At 41.8% G+C, this 15046-nt stretch overlaps 2 protein-coding genes across 2 annotated transcripts in view; both read left to right on the top strand.

The window, feature by feature from the left end:
* e2f8 (E2F transcription factor 8) overlaps positions 1-6856 on the top strand; it is a 10081-nt gene extending 3225 nt beyond the window's left edge. Inside the window, exons 4-13 of the mRNA XM_008298159.1 lie at positions 15-329; positions 617-778; positions 957-1094; positions 1241-1456; positions 1553-1634; positions 2088-2592; positions 3001-3267; positions 3385-3520; positions 4225-4553; positions 6087-6856. Coding sequence (XP_008296381.1) covers positions 15-329; positions 617-778; positions 957-1094; positions 1241-1456; positions 1553-1634; positions 2088-2592; positions 3001-3267; positions 3385-3520; positions 4225-4553; positions 6087-6254 — 2318 coding nt within the window. The 3' untranslated portion in view covers positions 6255-6856. The remainder of the gene's footprint in view (positions 1-14; positions 330-616; positions 779-956; positions 1095-1240; positions 1457-1552; positions 1635-2087; positions 2593-3000; positions 3268-3384; positions 3521-4224; positions 4554-6086) is intronic.
* Positions 6857-8357: 1501 nt separating this feature from the next.
* Positions 8358-14859, top strand: csrp3 (cysteine and glycine-rich protein 3 (cardiac LIM protein)). The gene is made up of 6 exons (XM_008298158.1): positions 8358-8440; positions 9963-10074; positions 10966-11134; positions 12248-12377; positions 13710-13803; positions 14548-14859. The coding sequence occupies exons 2-6, from the start codon at positions 9963-9965 to the stop codon at positions 14619-14621; spliced, it is 579 nt and encodes a 192-aa protein (XP_008296380.1). The 5' UTR covers positions 8358-8440; the 3' UTR covers positions 14622-14859.
* Positions 14860-15046: the final 187 nt, after the last annotated feature.

The raw sequence follows: 15046 nt of genomic DNA, 5'->3' as shown, positions 1-15046 counted from the left end.
TGTTTTCCTTCCAGATGTGGAGCGCCGGCGCATCTACGACATCATGAATGTGCTTGAGAGTCTCCACATGGTGAGCCGCGCGGCCAAGAACCGCTACACGTGGCACGGCCGGACCAAGCTGGCCCAGACTCTGGCCATTTTGAAGCAGGTGGGCGAGGAGCACAGGTACGGGCAGCAGATGCAGCAGATCCGGCAGCGTCTCCTGGACAAGGAGTTCGACTTTGACGGCGAGGACCGGGAGAACGAGGTGGTGATGGACTTGGAGAGCGGCGAGCAGGGACAGAAAGAACTGTTCTTCGTGGAGCTTCCAGGAGTAGAATTCAAAGCAGGTGAGACGCTGGAGAGTCTCATGTGGAATTAGAGAATAGAGCATGGTACAACCTTGATTTTGTCCAAGACAATATCATTTAATTTTAACCAATAAATCAGCTTCTGGAATGAGGCTTTTATTAAATAATCCCTTGTGAATGTTGCTAAAATTGAGCTCGATGTCAATACTTAATTTATAGCTTCAAAATAATGCCACACAAAAAGTGTTTCTTTAAAAAATAACTGCACTTAAATCATAAATCTGCTATTTTAACACCGAGTTTGACCTTCCATGTGTCCTGTCCAGCCTCTGTTAACAGCAGGAAGGACAAATCTCTGCGGGTGATGAGCCAGAAGTTCGTGATGCTCTTTCTGGTTTCTAATCCTCGCGTGGTCAGTCTGGACGTCGCTGCCAAGATCCTGATCGGAGAGGACCAGCTCGCAGATCAAGACACCAACAAGTTCAAGAGTGAGTCCAGAGACTATCCAGAAGTGTCTGTACATTTATTACTAGTATAGTGTGATTAAAATCCATGTTATTACTTGTGCGTACACAATCACTAAACTTTGTGCCTTTCATAGTTATTTAAAAGCTACTTCAGTCTGTACTGGCTGTGGATAATCTTGCTGTTTGCTCGTGTTTTCAGCCAAAGTGCGGCGGCTGTACGATATTGCTAACGTACTGCGAAGCCTGAAGCTCATTGAGAAAGTCCACGTGACAGAAGAAAGAGGGAGGAAACCGGCGTTTGAATGGGTCGGCCCCGAAGAATTCCCACAAGTTAAAGGTATCGCCAAAACTCTTTTCCTTGTTCTAGCTATCATTTACATTTTCGTTCTGAGTTATGAGGAGTTTTGGGCCTAGCTACACGTGACACAGAGATCTTATTTGCAATTTTTAGATTAATATCTCGTGAACATTCTCTTGTTTCAGACTCGGAGAGCTCCACATCTGAATTTCCTTCTAAGAAGAAAAACGTTCTGGAGTCTCGTGCGTCCGTAGACAACTGTGCCAAAAACCTCTTTTCGTCGCCAGGGAACAAACGCAGCTTCACTCGGCATCCCTCCCTCATAAAACTCGCCAAGAGCATTCAGGACGACCGGCGCAAGATCAACTCAGCCCCCAGCAGTCCCATGAAGAGTGGCCTGGGTTAGTACGGAAAACCGTCCTCGGATGACGTTACTTTTCTGCTATGCGTTCACAAAACCGACTCTTACATCCGATCTTTCTCTCTTGTGTCTCCAGATGACTCATCGAACACCGACTTCCCAAACAAAATGGCCCAGCTTGCTGCTATCTGTAAGATTGAACTTGACCAGGAAACAACGTGAGTTTGGTCCCATTTAGACTATTTTTAGGTTTTATTTCCTAAATTTAATTATTGTTTTTTTCATGGCAATTTCATAGAAGTATCCACTGATGTACTTTTTTTAGATAAGACACACTAATTACACAAGTATTGTAGCTTTGTTGTAGTACCTGGTTGCACCACCAGGTGGACGATGTCAGGCCAGCAACCGAGTGTTAAAATAAAATAGACTAGGTCCATGTTTTTGTAAAATATCCATTTTTGTAGCTATTTTTCACATTTCTACATGACGACAGATGTCCAACAATCAGACATAAGTTTGCGCTGATACAGATCAGATCAAAATTTCACCCTAATTTAATGCTCTGACTGAGAAATGAATCGTCCAGGTTCAGCTTCCAACTCTAGATTATATCATGAGCTTGGTAAAGGTGTCTGGAGTGTTAAATCAGAGTTCTGCCTTTGTTCCAGGACTGAAGATCCAAAGCCTGCTGCAGCGGAGGCGGACGCTGCTGCTGCTGTGACGTTACAGCCGACCACTTCCACTTCAATGGAACCACCTCAGGCCCCCTCACTGACCCCGACCCCGGAGCCTGGAGTAAACACTAACGCCCACCCGGCTCCCTGCACCTCGCTGGCAGCTCAGCCCTCTGTCGCCTACATCCCTGCGCAGTGTTCACCCCTGATCCCCGTCCTACTGCCCCAGCAGCGGGGCAGCGGGCCATACGCTGTGTATCTGCACCCGTCCTCCCTCAGACCCAACCCTCTGGCCCGGCCGCAGCCCACCAGCCTCGCCGTGCGCTCCATGACCTTCGAGGATAAGACCGTGCCGAGTCCGACCGGCCAGTCTGCAGCCAAGAGCCAGCTGGTCTCCAAGGCGTCTGACATCAGTCCTCTGGCGCTCAAACGGCTGCGTTCGGATTCAGCCTCAGAGAGCAGCCCCTCCAAAGCCAAGAGGTCCGACCCCAACTTCAAGGTAAGACAAAGATCTATGTGGGGCATTTATGTGATGTTCTGATGGCCTCAAGGGAAGTTGTTCGTAACCCAGGTTATAAAAGGTAGATTAAAAACTACAACTGGATGTTTCTTAAAACACTCTGAACCAGAAAACCTGCTGGCTTGTTAGTTATCTTTTGCAAAAAGTTGTCAAAATGATGCTGCACAAACAGTATTTCTGGGTTCTCTCTACTTCTAGTCATGGTTGAGCTTTTTCCACAGAGGTGCAGGACTTTATATTGTAGTAAAACATGAACCTACAATCAGTAAAAATATGACAGGAAAATGTCCAGAAGCTACTTAACAGAACAGATCTGACCTTATCCACATCCGACAAGCAGTCTTTCTGATCCTCTCCGTCCTCGTCTCCGTGTCCACCTCCATGCAGGACGCGTCTCCAAAGCTCTGCGAGATCCTTCAGGCCCGTCTGAAGGCCCGTCGCTGCGGTCAGCTCACCAGTCGGCCTTCGCCTCGCGCTCTTCACCTGGACCCAGAGTTCGTCAACACCCCCGGCGGCGCTGCAGCCAGTCAGACGCTGGAGCAGAGCTTGGAGGTTTTACTGGACAAGGAGGACAAGACGGCGAACTTGGACAAGGAGGGAGGATTAACACCAGTCAGGGCTGTCCCTCTCACGCCTGGACAGCTTCACACCGAGGTAAATACACTGCTGTGCTGCTTAAAGGGCTTCAGTTAGTACCAGACGTTAGTGGTGACATCTTAGTTCATTCAGTGTTTTAACAGCAGTATGTGTTGGACTACTTTACCCTTGCAGACTTTGGTACCGGCCGGATACTTGATCCCAATCTCCCAGCAGTCTCTCATCGGCTACAAGGAAGTTCAAGCTTCAGCGGGAGAAAGCAGCAAGGCCTCAACGCCCACTTACAACATCTACCAAACACCAACTGCAGGTAGATATCCAATTAAAAGTCTGTACATGCTATTTTAAGGCATCAGGATCCACATAAATGTTGCTTTTTGTTGAAGCCGCTGTGTAGAATTGCTTTTAATTTACCTACAAAATACCGAAAATCAGATTAGCACTGTGAGTTTAGGCTCAACAGATTGGTCTAAAAATGTCAGATTAACACTTAAAATGCGTTTCAAACTTACTTAGAAGCCAATGTGGTGTTTTCAAATTGCCTGTATTGTCAGACCAACATCCCAAAATGATAAAATATTGAATTTACACGGACATAAAACGAAGAAATCCACACATGAAACCATGATGAGTTTGGCACAATGGGGCCAATGTGGCCACTTGTGTTGTCTGACCAGCAGCCCAAAAACTCAAACACAATAATATAAAACAAAGAAAGGCAACAAATGATCACATGAAATCAGATTATGTTTACATTTTTACTTGGTATATAATAGTTTCACCAATCACGACAAGAATTATCTTTTATTCGTGGATGATGATTCGTCTCTTTACAGCTTTTCATGAATGTTTTACACAGAATGCTTTTATTATACAAACGCCTCGATAGCAGAGTTTATATTATTGTGCAACATAATTGGAAAATAGATTCAAATTAATTAACTGAAACCTGCAGATTACAGTTTGTTTACATGGATACTGAAATCAAAGACCGGACTGTGTTATTGTCTCCAGGCTCCAGACCTGCTCCAGTCCAGGAGATTACACCCACCAACCTCCGTGTCCACCGAGCCGGCGTCTCTCCTCACCCCACCCAGCAGGCCCACCACCTCCACAGCCCCAGCCCTGCCATCTACAACTTCACACTGCAGAACCTGAGTCTGATCTCCGGCTCCAGCCCCGGAAACGCCTTCGTTACGACCCAGACTCCAGAACGCAGCAACACTCTGCCGAGTCCTCTGACTCTGCAGCAGAGAGGCATGGTGTTCATCAAACCGGGGTCCCCGCTTCCTGTCCAGCAGACGGCGTCGCCGCACTCGGTGGCTCTGATCAGTTTGCAGCAGGTAAAAATGAACAAATGGCTCTAAGTGAAAAAGCGCCACTTCACCTGTTTTACATCAGTGACATTTTTATCCACTGAGGTCACTGGTGAGCCTGTGACCACGGTTCTATGTCCTCTTGCCTTTTATCGTTATACTGAAAGCAGATGAGATGATGTTTTCCAGGTGATGTAGTTAATAAAGAAAAGTTACCTCAGCGGGCAAAAGGTGAAAGCCAGAATATGGCTTCTCCCTTTTTTTTAAATGAATTAAGATTTGATTCTGAATAAATGAATGACACTCAGAATCCGAATCAAATCATGAGAAAAGATTCCCCCCAACTAAACTGCTGGAGTATTTTCTAAAGACACTCAACTCAAGTAGGGCTGAACGATTAAATCTGTTTCAAGCTAAAAATTGAAATTTGAAACAATGCAGTTAGCAAATCACAAAGTCTTCTATTTAAATAAACACTATGCATCACATCTTGGCTACGGTGGAAATGGTTTTACACATTTCTGGCCTCCTCTTTGTGTGAGAGTCACAGTTTTTATGGTGTTTCATGCTGCAATGCTCAGTTTGAATCTATTGGAAAGCAAATACTGAACCGAAGCTTTGCTTTAAATAATTTAACTGCAAATAAACACAATCGCATATTTTCCCCCAAATTCTTCAACCTTATTAGAAAGTGTATTGAAATGTGTGATGAAAGTCTGTTAAGGCTGATCAACTGTTTTTAAAATTCAATATATGCAAGTTTATATAAGCAAAGTATTTAACTTGAAGCTGGAGTGCAGAACTTTTACATGTGAATGAAGGTTTGTTGCATTCATGTCTAACATGTTCACATGATGCTGATTGAGCCTTTCTGTATTTTGCAGTGTATCAGAGTTTTAATCTTGTTTATGTGCTGGTGCACCGGTAGCAATGCGTTTTAGTCAACCAGCAATGACGGGTTTACCGGAGCTGAAGAGGGCAGCAACTGAAACGTATATCAAAATAAAAAGTAGATTACAGCAGCAAGGAGTATGATGGAGCCTCTGGCAGAAAAAAAGAATAGAAAGAGTCCAAGAAAAGTTTCTGATGCTTTGAATAAAAAAAAAAAAAATGGGTTCAGAGGAAGGATGACAGTATGAAAAGGAATAAGCAGACACTGTAGTTCCACTTACTGCCAGATGGGGGAGATAAAACTTCCACTGTGCAGCTTTAATGCATTAAAGCATTGATTCTCTTATTATTACATAAAATTGAAGACCTGCTGCTGTAAATATCAATCAATAACCTCAAGATCTTTACTTGGGGAAGGTGGAAATTTGATGTTTTAATGGGTTGGTGCAACAACTAGAAGCTTCCACTCTGTCTAGCCTCAAAGAGGTTTAAAGTGCTGAGGTTCTGCAGCATCAGAAGCTTCAGATTTGCTCTGAGCATTCGTTATTTCTTTAGTAGGAACCAGTTTTGCTCTTGAATTATTAGGGCATTGTTTCTGCTCCTGACTGAACTCTATGCAATGTGGTTGAGCAGCAGCAGTCTAACCGCTGATTGTTGTCTGTTGTCCAGCCTCTGATGACGACCCCCAAAGGCACCGGCCTCCCCCAGCACAGCTTCTTCCACACGCCCGTCTCCCTCTCGCCTCTGGCTGCCGTGGTAACCACCGGCGGACACCCGACCCCCAAAACTGTTTACATCCCTCAGAGGAAGCTGGACGTGACCCCCGAGGACTCCTGAAGACAGCCCCGTTACATCATGTGTGTGTTTGGGTGTTGTGTTGTCGGTGGGCGGCTGGGTGGGTGTCTCGCTTTTATTTCCTGTCTGTTTAGCATCTTACAGTATTCGTTACCTCTGAACATTTTACTGCCTTCGTTCTTATCACAGCCGCCTCTAAAAATAGCTGCCATGCAGACTCTGGCTGTGACCTGGCGGACACATGGAAATTAGATTTGAAGACAAGTTCAGCAGACTCGTGAACACTATCGTCATGCTCATTGTGATTCTGTTCCGCCAGGACTAAACCAGCATCTATCTGATGGGGATTTCACTTTTTTTTCCCTTCTGTTTGTTTTCTCTTTTCTTATGTGGATGATTTTTTTTTTTCCCCCTTTAAATTACCAAGAGTAGTAAAAGTTACATCAGTGCTATAGTACAACCTAATGAGATCACTTTTGCACATATGTACATGTGAACTGTAGCCCTTGAATGGAGTTTGTTGAGAATATGTGAATATTTGTGCTACAATACAAATTAGACATTTTGAGTTTAATTTATATGAAAATTACATTCGTATCTGATGTCCTGCTAAATAAATTTTAATGTTTTTTATAAGAACATCACATCATTTCATCTTGTTTTTCATGTTATACGCTGACAGATCTCCACAACGACTCGATGGATTGCACTGGAATGAGATCAGACCGGCCGCTAATTATTATCTTCATTAACTAATTATCAGGTTGTTGCACCATTAAGCATTTACAGTCTGTAAAATGCCAGAAAAGAGTTTTTAAAATAGCTCAGCACTAGTTTTCGGAGCCCACTGTTGCTCCTTTAGATTACTTGTTTGAATTAATCTAAAATCCAGGAAAAGAAAAGCGAACTCTCACATTCTGACAAACTGGGACAAAAGACAATTTAGGTAATTTATCGAGGAAAACCTCAAATCATTTCTTCATTTTTGGAATTTTATTGTCAACGTATCAGCTAATTGTTTGTTACGGTCTTTAGATGATGAATATTCATGTCTTTACTCTCGTGGCTCTAGCGTGTCAGGATTTCCACTCGTCAAACATTTACTATACATATACTATAAAACGCTACATACATTCAGTTTCTCATTACTGTTTCTTTTTGCAGCCATTTTGGCATCTGTTTAATAAAACTACTGCACTTCTGTCCACCAGCTTATATTCAACAGTTCACTACTTTATCTACAACAATATTTTTTAGCTGTTTCTATCTTACTGGAGCCTTTTGTTTTTATTTATTGGTCTAGCTTGTTAAATTTATTATCGGGCTGCAGGGTGGCGCAGGTGGTTAGCACCGTTGCCTCGCAGCAAGAAGGACGCCGGTTTGCGTCCTGGTGGGGGCACCGGTATCTTTCTGCGTGGAGTCTCCATGTTCTCCCCGTGCAGCGTGGGTTCTCTCCAGGTTCTCCGGCTTCCTCCCACACAGTCCAGAAACATGTTGAGGTTAATTGGTGATTCTAAATTGTCCGTAGGTGTGAATGTGAGTGTGCTTGGTTGTCTGTCTCTAAGTGTAGCCCTGTGATAGACTGGTGACCTGTCCAGGTGAACCTGCCTTCACCCTGAGTCAGCTGGGATAGACTCCAGCCCCCCATGACCCTAGTGAGGATTAAGCGATGGATGGATTTTTATTATCTGTAGATTATTCAGCAGCTGATTGGAGGCAATAATAATAATAATAAACAATAAACTCTTTAACTCTTGAGTTTGAGTACAAGGGGAAGATATTCACCAAAAACTTTCCTTTACTGTTTTTCCTGACTTTATAATCAGACTTCATTTCCATTTATTCCTTTGCCTCTGTGATCCTGTGTGTTGTGGTGATTCAGAGGTCAGGCTGCTCTTCTCTGTACTGCTGCTGTTATTAATGACGTTCTCTGAGCTCCGGTCATTTATGTGTATAATCCCGTAACATACCAGGTCCGTGTTTCCCTGCCTGCAGCTGTCAGTCAGGCTGCAGCGATGGTTAGAGTCTCTCCAGAACAAATGTGCGAGCGGCTGATGTTCAGGCCTCTCTGGGCCTGTGATGGCGGCTCAGAGGGCTTCGCTGTCATCGGTTATTTTAGGAGGATAGTTTCATTGAAGCGTCACCGGTGGGAAGAATGACGGTATTTAAACAGGTCAGGAGTGTTTTGCTGCCACGTTTGGACCGAAGAGCCCAGGACTGGATTCAAGGTAGGAGCACTCTTCTTCTGAATAAACGCTCCTTTTAGCAGCTGAGTGGTATATTTTTGTATATTATTTACATTTTTATTGGCAGAATTGCAATTATTTTGATATTGTACATGATCATAAACTAGAAGCAGCTTCATGTGAGATTCCTGATTCATCCCAACAATATTCAGACATTTAGTTTAGAGTTTAACGGAGATGCAGCTTTATTTTTGTGTGTCGGATGTCTCAGTAAAGCCTCTATTTCTGGAATATCACATACCAGCTCCGTGAGGCGATGGACATCCTCTGATAGGAGTGGAGCTGGAATGTGGGACAGAAGGCCAACAGGGCGTTTTAGTAAAGCTGGTACTAGAGAAACGTTAACAGGACTAAAACTGAGTTGAGAAGGAAATCTGTGGAACCACTCGTAAGAGTTTGTTTTACCTGAAATAGGATTTCAACTTTAAGAACAGATAAAAAGCTTTAAACAGGTCAAGACAGAACAGAGATCTGTTTGAGGTTTATATGAAGATACAATTATTCAAATCTATCTATGGACCCTTCAACTGGATAATTTAATAATTCTGTTTTACCAACTTAATTCTTTCAACTTTAACTACAGGTTGAGCTTAAATTTGGAGAAAACAGAGTAAAAATTCAGAGTAAAAATGGAAAAAGACATAAAAAGCGGACATTGAATACACGACTTACACAAAATATATTTTCTCTGTTCGAAAGACAGATGATTTGGTTTCCAAGTTCAACTCTAATCTCATTTTTGGCACATTTACTTATATCTCAGGCAACTTCAGGCAGAACTTATAAAACAGTTACTTGATTAAACCAACACCAGCAAAAACATATTAAATTTACTTTGTAATTTATCAGGTGAAAATACCAAAAGGCAAACAGTTCCTTGCTCATCCTCACTTTAACTGATCATAATAAGCAAATGTTTGAATGATTTCTTACGGTAGTATATTAGGACGGAGCCGAAACAACTAGTTCATCATTGATCGGTATATTTTTAATGAATCTGCAACAGTTTTGATGATTGACTTGTCAATTAAAAATGCTCACTGGCTTCTCAAGTATTAGAAATCTGCAATTTTTCTCTGTTTCACATCATTTCAAATCAATCATCTTTAGGTTTTGAATTGTAAGATAACATAAAATCTAAAACTGGAGTTACAAGGTGCTTTCCAGCCAAAAAATACATGAAATAGTAACTATAAAATGGCTAAAAATGGCTTCTACAGGACATTAGAATAAATAGAAATGCTAGTCGGTTTAAATACATTTAATTAGGACGTCACATTGCACTCTGGGATGTTATGAATGAATGAATGGGTGTTCTGCAGGATTTTTAATTTGTATTTGATAAACACACAATCAATTGGTGGAGAAAATCACAGTTTCTGAACAGACTTTACATTTGACCCTAAAAAAAAAACTGTCAGAAACCAGCAGACTGACTGAAATTCTGTTTGTAATTAGTTCGTTTTTTTGTGTAATTCACTCTTTTATGTGTTGTTTGTGTCAGATGCCGAACTGGGGAGGAGGAGCGAAGTGTGCAGCCTGCGAGAAGACGGTTTATCACGCCGAGGAGATCCAGTGTAACGGCAGGAGCTTCCACAAGACCTGCTTCATCTGCAGTGAGCAAACCGGTTCTTTATTCTCCTCACTGAGAACGTCAACCACAGATCTGTTCAACTCTCCACAGCTGTTTCCTTCTCATCCTCACCTTTTCTCTCTCATTTACTCATTTTCGTCTCTATTTTTGTCTTGTTTTCTCTTTTCCACTCAGTCTTTCTTGCCTCTTCATCTCATCAGTTTCTTTCATGCTCAATTTTCCCCTTTTTTATTTGCTTCTTTCCTCTGCTGTTTCGTTTCCTTCCTATATCTCTTGCTTCATCTCTTTCCTGCCTCCTACCTGTCTTTCTTGCTTCATTTCCCCTTTTTCTTCCTTTGCCCTGTTTCTCAACACTTTCATAACTTTGCTCTGCCTGTTTTTCACTCCACATTTTCTCTATTAAACTCTCTTCTCTCATGCGTTGCTCTCCACCAGTCTGATTGCAGCTCTCTGACTTCCCTCCTCTGCTTCTGTTTGGCCGAACATCCTGACCTGAATTTGGAGTCGTGGCCAAAGTTCTTAACCAGACCTCCCAGTATAATCCAGAGGCTCCCAGCTGCACACCAACACCTCACATATGTATATATAGCAGGTTAACTGTTCTGCTTGGACGTGACTCTGTGTGTTTTCTGGATGCTTCCACCGGGAGCTCTGAAAGGCCTCTGCGATAAGCTCGTCCATCTGCTAAGTGTTCATCTTTTCTCGAACGTTCACCTCACGCTTCGCTCTCTTCCTACAAATAGAAACACAAGACATCTGACTGAGCGTAATGACGCTGTTGACTGATAACAGCAGCAAGGTGGCAGCTTTTTATAACGTCCATTACTCCGCCATGACATTCCTCAGTGTGTACGGACAGAAACCAGCCTCATTGTGCCGTTATAAAATAATAAATCATGTTTCTTTGTCACAGTGAGCTGCAGAAAAGGGCTGGACAGCACCACAATGGCAGCGCACGACTCCGAGATTTACTGCAAGTCCTGCTACGGCAAGAAATACGGGCCAAAAGGCTACGGATACGGTCAGGGAGCCGGAGCTCTGAGCTCTGATCCCGGACAGGACGCAGACCTGCAGCCTCATGAGTACGACTTCACTGCAGCTGGAGACACAAACCAAGGCTGAGGTTTCATTAAAGGGTCATTTCACCCAAGTCGCATATACCTAAAGAGCCTTATACACCAGCCACAACATTAAAACCATCAATAGGCTCATTGATCCTTTTGTCACAATGCAACGTCCTGCTGGGAAAACTTGGCATTTTTGTGGACGTTACTTTGACACATACGACTACTAGGCATTGCTGCAGACCAAGTGGGTGGCAGCTGCCCCTTGCCGCTGGACGTTGTGCTGCACCACACACACAGAAAAAGAAGTAAAGATGTTGTCCTGGCCTCCAAACTCCCCAAAACCCAATGTGATGGAGCTTTAGTGTGATCCAGAACTCGTCCGATCTACAAACACCCAAAAATCTGCGACCAACATCCTCAGAGGTCCTGTGTTCATGACCTGAAGGATCGGAGCTGTTTTCATGAAACAAGGGGGAACGTACTAAAGTTGAATGATATGAAAACAATCAAATTGCGATTTAGACAGATATTGTGAGATGAGACAGGATTCTAATGGAAATGGTCTTCTATCAGAATGTTTTGTTCCAGTCTTGCGGGTTACTCAACATCTGGAGAACATGATTTGTTGTCATCTTTGCAGCAGCACACTGCTTCATATGTAATCGCGTTTTGTGACATATTGTACCGTCAGCTTTTACAATTTGGATAATTTTTCGATTTTGATAATATTTCAATTAATTGTTGAACTTTCTAATCACTTCACGATATTAAATGAGTGGTTTTAATGTTGTGGTTGGTGTATGTGGCTTTGGGTTTGGAGGAATCATGACATATCGCCTGTAAAATTACTGCTGACAGCCTTTAATTCATTGTTTTGTGATTTAGGAAAACTGAACTTTTCTAGCTAATTGAGTCTTTCTCCATTGTGTGGCTCATTTCTCAACATTTGTAACCTTGAAAAATATTGTTTACCAACATATACGTACTCAAGAAGGTTTCAAAACAGCTTTAGTGCCACGTCAGTGTTCAAAGAAGGTGACAGAAGTATTTAAAACCAACTAAAATGAAACTACAGGTGACAAACACCAGTAACCTTTGGTATCTTCACATAATGTTTCTCTCTTGCAGCTCTAAACCACGTCCAGCCTCTTCAAACTCCACTTCCAATAAGTTCTCCCAGAAGTTTGGATGTTCAGATCGCTGTTCTCGCTGCTCCAAAGCAGTCTACGCTGCAGAGAAGGTGATGGGAGCAGGAAAGGTAGGAACCCTGAGGAGGTGGTTCAAAGTTTGGCTTCTATTTTAACGTCGCTTTCTATTTATTCTACGTCATTTAAAAATACATGATGTAAAGTTAGTTCTGTTTGATTTCCTGATGTTCGAGCAGACTGATAGCAAACCTGAATCCAGACCTCATCTCTAACATTTATTTTGAAGCTGTTTGATACCGGAGTATTGACTCAGCACATATAAAATTACACTTACACACAAGAATTAAAAAAGAACAATCAATCTGCACACTTCAGGTCAGAAAACAGTAAAATGAATCCTCAATAAGTGCACTGATCAGCCACACAGGACTAAGAAACTCTGAACCTCATGTAAATTAGATGCATAACATGAAATACTTTCCACCCAAAGCCATGAACCCACTCCTCTGTGACTAGTTCCCACATTTAAACTCCAACTCTGCAGAACCAGATAGAAGTGAGATCTGTCTTACCTTTATAATAAATGGTCACGCTGCAGGTGAATTATCCAAATCCCTCGTAAAATCCACGACTGGGAGTAAACCGCTGCTTCCATTCATGTGCTATTTGGCACAAAAACAACTTTTCATGCTGATTTTTTCATCGACTCTCGGTCCGGTTGGGTTGTTTAATACAAACAGCCTGTTTGTGCAACTAGAAGACCGACATCTCTGCAGGACAGTTAAAGGTCCCACATGATAAACATCCATGTTTTTTTTAGGGTTTTTGTAAACTTGGAAGTGTAAAATAAAACCTGTTAGGATACTCAGCTATTCCTCAAGCTCCCCTCACACCAAGATAGCTGCCCAGCTTCTACTCAGGTGTTACGCATCACCTGATGAACCCAACTGACAGCTCTGGTTGTCAACGTGTTCCACCTGAACAGCAGCAGCTCATTGGTTTTCAGAGTAAAACAGCCCATTTAGTACAGAACTGAAAGTAAAAGTTCTTTGAAGTATTTTGAGCTAAAAAACTGAAAGACACACTGTTAGAACATTAATTAATTTGCTAAAAATAGGCACGATATGAGACATTTAAGGTTTGGACGGGCGTTTACTGGGAGGCTTCATCCATGCTGAGACACATTAGTTTCATTATTAATAACTCTTATTTTTATATGATGGTGGTTCTCTCTTTAATTTCCTGAAAACACACCATTTATACTAGAATATATATTAAAGATCAGACAAAGTTAGAAGGAAAACTGTTTCTTAACCCATTGTTTGCTGATTTGGAGTGAACTTTGCTGCCCCTAGAGGCTGCACGTGAAACTTTAGACTTGACCTTACTGAGCTTTGTGATAATAACTGTGTGTGTGTGTGTGTGTGTGTGTGTGTGTTCAGCCGTGGCATAAAACCTGTTTCCGCTGCGCTCTGTGCGGTAAAAGCCTGGAGTCCACCACAGTGACGGACAAGGACGGAGAGCTGTACTGTAAAGGTACAAACACACACTTTCCTCATTCTGTCAATGCATTTTTAACTTAAATCAGCCTCTACATAACCTGTAAAAGACTTACTGAGATAAGAATTTCTTTTGCCCATTTACCATTTGGCTCTCAAAAATATGTTTTCTAGTTATATTTGGAGAAATATTTTGAAACTCCATAACTTTCTTAAATGAAAAAAAACAACATTTTATTTCTTTAACCAAGTATTTCATATTATAATTATGATATGTAGAATTTAAGAATAATAATGTTCTATATTTTGTTTCATTGTGACCTGCAGCTACATATGGATCAGAAAATATCACTACCTGACTTCTGCAATATCTTTTTTTTTTTTGTCTATTTGTGCCCAAAGATAAGACGTTTCATGGCGTCTTCAATTTCTTTTCATATTTCAAATCAGCCACAACCAGAGACTATATGATCTACGTGTCCAATGTTACAGATTCTAAATAAATTCTATAACGAGAAGCGGCAGCGAACATTTTCAGGGTTTTATCTTTAATCGTTCCTGACATATTGTCCTTCAAACATAGCTGCAAATTTCACTGTGTGGAAAAATGTGCTGAATGTGTGTCGACGTGCAATTTTTAAACAACTTTTATCTAAAACAAAGTTCGTATTTAGCACTTAAAAATTTCACGGATGCCATTTTAAATATCAATAGTTTATAGCAAATGAAATTCTGATTGTTTGAGATAGAATAACTCAGTGTTTTCTGATTTTCTCCTCAGTGTGTTACGCCAAAAACTTCGGCCCTAAAGGCTTCGGTCTGGGGAACGCCGCCATGTTGGAGGAACGACAGTGAACACGTCTGACTTTAATAAAACTTAAAGTCACTGCATGGCAGCTGTTTCAGTGGAGACTCAGCGTTTATCTTTACACTGGATCATGATTTTATTGCACGACAGAGGCCACGTCAGGCATCAAAATCCATATAGCAGCATTTTATTGTTGCTGTTTTCTTGAAAATCTGGGAAAATGTGCACAACAGTTCAGATTTTTCATGCTCAGTTCAAAATAAAACTGTTTTGTTACATTAAAAAGTGTCCTGAGGGGAGTTTATTGGCAAAACATACATGATCTTTTATAAATGAAGGCAAACAGAACATTTAAATATATCCTTTCTTGCACCTAGCATACAGAAAAGAGCTGACCTACTTGTCATTAGAACAGAACGATGCTTTTGTTTGCATTAAAAATTTCAGTTTCGATGAATAAAGCTGCAAAACA

The sequence above is a fragment of the Stegastes partitus genome, unplaced genomic scaffold, assembly GCF_000690725.1.
Source record: "Stegastes partitus isolate 25-593 unplaced genomic scaffold, Stegastes_partitus-1.0.2 Scaffold1289, whole genome shotgun sequence".
In the NCBI taxonomy this organism is placed as follows: Eukaryota; Metazoa; Chordata; class Actinopteri; family Pomacentridae; genus Stegastes; species Stegastes partitus.
Note: the sequence above shows the minus strand (reverse complement) of the source record. Positions and strands in the feature narration are given on the sequence as shown.

Excerpts from the sequence above, each read along its gene's own strand:
- csrp3 (XM_008298158.1), top strand. The coding sequence starts at position 9,963 with ATGCCGAACTGGGGAGGAGGAGCGAAGTGTGCAGCCTGCGAGAAGACG. Across the intron at positions 10,075-10,965 it reads CAAGACCTGCTTCATCTGCA|TGAGCTGCAGAAAAGGGCTG; the intron begins GTGAGCAAACCG and ends TCTTTGTCACAG. Across the intron at positions 12,378-13,709 it reads AGGTGATGGGAGCAGGAAAG|CCGTGGCATAAAACCTGTTT; the intron begins GTAGGAACCCTG and ends GTGTGTGTTCAG.